The sequence below is a fragment of the Myotis davidii genome, unplaced genomic scaffold (genome assembly GCF_000327345.1).
Source record: "Myotis davidii unplaced genomic scaffold, ASM32734v1 scaffold48, whole genome shotgun sequence".
Lineage (NCBI taxonomy): Eukaryota > Metazoa > Chordata > Mammalia > Chiroptera > Vespertilionidae > Myotis > Myotis davidii.
Window position 1 is genome coordinate 397,586 of NW_006299393.1, and position 4,836 is coordinate 402,421.

General features: G+C 52.7%; 1 protein-coding gene across 1 annotated transcript in view; it reads right to left on the reverse strand.

The window, feature by feature from the left end:
• GABRR3 (gamma-aminobutyric acid type A receptor rho3 subunit) overlaps window positions 1-4,836 on the reverse strand; it is a 40,715-nt gene that overhangs the window by 8,919 nt on the left and 26,960 nt on the right. Inside the window, exon 6 of the mRNA XM_006774980.1 lies at window positions 3,360-3,497. Within this exon, the coding sequence (XP_006775043.1) occupies window positions 3,360-3,497 (138 nt within the window). The remainder of the gene's footprint in view (window positions 1-3,359; window positions 3,498-4,836) is intronic.

The window sequence follows — 4,836 nt, forward strand, 5'->3', positions numbered from 1 at the left end:
AAAATAGACCAGACGGCGGAACAACCAAACAACCCAACAACAGGTCACTATGATGTGTGCTGACCACCAGGGGACATGTGCAGAACATGGCGGGCATTGGCCACAGCGGGATGGTGAAACAGGTGAGTAGGGGCGCCAGACCAAGGCAGGGCACCAGTGGCTGTCATCAGGGTGAGCTTCTGGTGATTACTGAAAATTCTTTGCTCTGCATGCATGGTCACACGCAGTGCTTGCACCTGCTGCCAGTGCCTGGTGCCGGTCCTGATCACTTGGAGCCATCAGTGGGTGTGAGTGACAGCTGCCAGCCCTGATGGCCCCTGAGGGCTTCTCCAACTCCCCCTGCTCCTGATGGGCAATCAAGGACCGCAGTTGCCGCTCGCACCTGCTGATGGCACTGGCCTTGCTTGCACCCACGGCTGGTGATGCCCCACTCACACCTGCTGCTGGCGCCAAATCCGCTGCTCACACCCACTGCTGATGCTAGCACCACCTGCACCTGCAGCCGGCACTGGAGCCGCCGCTCGCACCCACTGAGGGCATCCGGTGCCAGTCCCGATCGCTTGGCACTGTCAGCGGATGCAGGTGGCAGCTGCTGGCCCCAACCGCCCCTGAGGCCTTCTCCACCTCCCCCTGCTCTGAGGGGCGATTGGGACATCAGCTGCCACTTCCACCCGCTGACGGTGCTGGCCCTGCTCGCACCTGCTGCTGGCGCCGGCCCCAATCACTCCATGCTGTCAGCGGGTGCGAGTGGGGCTGGCACCGTCACCATGTGGGAGCAGCGGTGGTGGGAGTGGGGTTGATGGCAGATATGGGACTGGGGGTGATGGCAGGAGGGGGTGGGTGGGGGTGCGGAGGATGGGCCGAGACCCACCCCTGTACCTACCACAGCCTTGGGGCCCATAGTTCCTTTCAAGGTGCACCAATTCGTGCACTGGGCCCCTAGTATCAAAATAACAACACAGTTATCTCTATGAGGTGGGATTACAAAGGTTTTTACTTTAAACTTCTCTAAATTCTTTTCAAATTATCTACCATTTATTCATTCATTCAACCATAGGTATTGAGCATTTACTCTGTGCTAGAGATATATGAATGATCAAAACAAAAAACTATCCTATCTAATAAAAGATAAAAAGGGTAATTGACTGTATCTTCGCTACGCTTCCCATTGGGTAATCAGGGTGATAGGCAAATTAACTGCCAACCAAGATGGCGGCCGGCAGCCACACAGCTGAAGCAAGCAGGAGGCTTGCTTGCTCTAGTGATAGAGGAAGCCAAGGTTCCCCACCTGCCGCGGCCCAGCTCTGAGCTCCAAAAGCAACAAAGTTTCAATTATAGAAGCTAAACAAATCCCACATACCTGCTTTCAGCAGGCTGTAGCCTCAGAGCTGGGAGCAAGCAGGAGCCAGCTCTCAGCTCCAGTGATGGCAACAAAGTTTCAATTATAGAAGGTAAATAAATCCCAGAATTTAAAAAAAAGAAGAAAAGGAAAGGCTGGAGTTTCAGTCACCAGCCAGACTGAAAACGGCTCTCAGCCACTCACCCAGACTGGCCAGGCACCCCAGTGGGGACCCCCACCCTGAAGGGGGTGTGGCCAGCCTAAAAACAGCCATCATCCTCTCATCCAGGCTGGCCAGGCACCCAAGCGGAACCCCCACCCTGATCTGGGACATCCTTCAGGGCAAACCAGCCAGCCCCCACCCGTGCACCAGGCCTCTGTCCTATATAGTAAAAAGGTAATATGCAAATTGACCCTAACAGCAGAAAGACTGGGAATGACTGGTCACTATGACACACACTGACCACCAGGGGGCAGATGCTCAATGCAGGAACTGCCCTCTGGTGGTCAGTGCGCTCCCACGTGGGGGAGCTCTGCTCAGCCACAAGCCAGTACAGCAGTGGTGGTGGGAGCCTCTCCTGCCTCCTCAGCAGCACTAAGGATGTCCAACTGCAGCTTAGGTCTGCTCCCCGCTGGCAAGTGGACATCCCCCAAGGGCTGGCGGGCTGCCAGAGGGATGTCTGATTGCCAGCTTAGGCCCAATCCCCAGGGGAGCAGGCCTAAGCCAGCAGGTGGTCATCCCCCGAGGGGTCCCAGACTGCCTGCGAGAGGGCACAGGCCGGGTTGAGGGACCTCCCCTCCCCAAGTGCACAAATTTTTGTGCACCGGGCCTCTAGTGTTACTTATAAAATCAGAAGAGCAATCAGTATTATTATTATGAATAGTATTATCTGCATAGCACAGAATTGTCTACATAGCACAGAATCCCAAGCAATGTAGACACATCTATCTAATAATAGGGTAATATGCAAATTAGTTGGGACACCATCATGTAATGACCGATCAGCAGGCTGCGTGCGCAGAAGGAGTGGGTGGATGGGGACTTGCAACATTGGTGGGCGGAGACTTGCACCACCTGGGGATATGAGGCTCACGTCCCCGACCCTGGCAATGGGCCCTGGGATGTGAGGCTCGCGTCCCCGCTCCCTGCAAAGGGAAAAATAGCAATCTTAAAATATTTCCTCTAATTAATTCCCTTTTAATGTGCACAAATTTCATGCACCAGGAAACTAGTACTGGAGTAAAGCAGAGCACTTCTTCAGGATCTAAATAACTGAATAGCTGTTGATCCCAGAAATTCCTTGAGCTTCTCTGTGATGTAAATTTTGGTTTCTCTCTTAATGAGTCAGGCTTTTAGATAACAACTTGATAACCTCTGTCCAAGGAGGCCAGTATGGGGAGAGTAGGATGTGGTGAAGGGTTAGGGGTAGTGGGCAAGGTCAGAGACAGTTGGTCCTGCTGAGAAGCCTGAATTTTGATGTGTGATGGAAAAGCACAGGGTGGTTTTGAGCTAGAAAAGAATTGTGATTTCTTTTCTAAATATATTTTTATTGATTTCAGAGAGGAAGAGAGAGGGAGGGAGAGATAGAAACATCAATGATGAGAGAGAATCATTAATAGGCTGCCTCCTGCACGCCCCCTAATAGGGATCAAACCCACAACCCAGGCATGTGCCCTTGACTGAAATTGAACTCAGGACCCTTCAGTCAGCAGGCCGATGCGCTATCCACTGGGCCAAACCAGCTAGGGCAAGAATTGTGATCTTTATGTTTTCAAAAGATCACTCTGCTGCATTGAGAGTATTCTGTAGGGGCCAAGAATAGAAGCAAGGTTTCTGTTAGAAGCGGCTACATGAAGAAAGGTATGATGTACCAGAGGTGGAGCTGACCACCTGTAAAAAGATATTATTGGCCAAATGGGACCCTTGTTTGGATTCTGGTCTCTTCACATGTTGCTCTGTGGACAGTAGGTGCACTGTAATTCACTAGTGCTTATGAATTGTCCACATAAAAGACTTTACCTGTGCTGCTGTAGAAGGCCAATCCACTGGATGCAATGAACTCCAGTGAAGAACGAGAAAGGGAAATATGCTTATCGGTATTTAAGCACCTGTTTCCACGTCTCCGGTAAAGCATGAGATCCTCTTCATTGTAGGCATCTGAAACAAGAATATAATATTCTTAGAATAAGCTCTTATGAGGTCTCTGTATCCTCAGTGCCTGGCCCAATGCCATGTATATGTTAGGCACCAAAACATGATTGCCAATACCCACAGCTACAAAAATAAAAAATCTCCAAAAATTAGGCCCTCATGACTACCATAGTGTGGAGGTTTTTCTTATGCCCACATGATGACTTAAAATGCTCCCATGGCTGTGTGCATTGAGTGACATCACAGCAGTGCTTCACAGTCACTGACCTGACCCCAGTCTCTAGACCTCTTTAGTTTTATCCTATATAATAAAAGCCTAATATGCAAATTTTCCCATCTATTGGGAGCCTGACCTCTCACTATAGTGTGTGATGACCACTAGGGGGCACCGTGAAATATGGCAGGCGTCGGTGACACAGCGCTGGCAATAGGGAACAGTGGAGGCGCTGCCAGCCCCAACAAACCCCGATTAGAGTGGGACTGTGACAGGATGGTGGAGCAGGCAAGCAGATGGTGCCAGGCTAAGGCGGGTGCAAGCGGGGGCCCAATTGCCCTGCAGAAGGCGACCAGTGGCTGGCAGGCTCTGACCACCAAATCCGGATTGGGCCCTGGGCTGGGACAGGGAACTGGGGGTGAGTGGTGGTGACCAACCTCCCATGGCACCCAGGCAGCGGGCTGCGACCTCCTGGTGGCTACCTGGGGGCAGAGGTGACAGAACAGAGGTGCAGTGAGAATGTGGGGTGTCCACAGAGCTCGATCTCACTCCCCCTGTAACCTTCCCCTGAAACACCAGGCTCACATTCCGGGAAAGCCCCCACACTCAGGTACCAGGTGCCCATGAGGAGCCCGCCCCACGCCCACACAGCCTCTTCCGGGCCAGTTGGGCTCCCCATGGATTTGTGCAAGAGCCGGTCTGTGAGGCTGGCTGGGAGAGAGTGCTGCCACACTGGCTTCTGTGCAAAGTTGCTGGGCAGCCCAGAGACCCACACTGTGCCCCAGCCCGCAGCGTCTAGCCACGCACACCACATCTTCTCATGGGGACTCGGGCGCCATGACTCAGGCAGAGGGGGGGCACGTGGGGCCCCAGGTGCAGCCCAGGGCGCAGAGGTCAGCTGGGATCTGCCTTTCCTCACCAGACGCTCATGCTTCAATCTCGGGCCAGGCCTAGAGACTGTGCCCATGCATAAATTTTATGCACCAGGCCTCTAGTCCTATCTAATAATAGAGAAACATGGTAATTAACCGTCACTTTGCTACCCTTCCCATTGGCTAATCAGGGCGATATGCAAATTAACTGCCAACCAAGATGGCAGCCAGCAGCCAGGCAGCTGAAGCGAACAGGAGG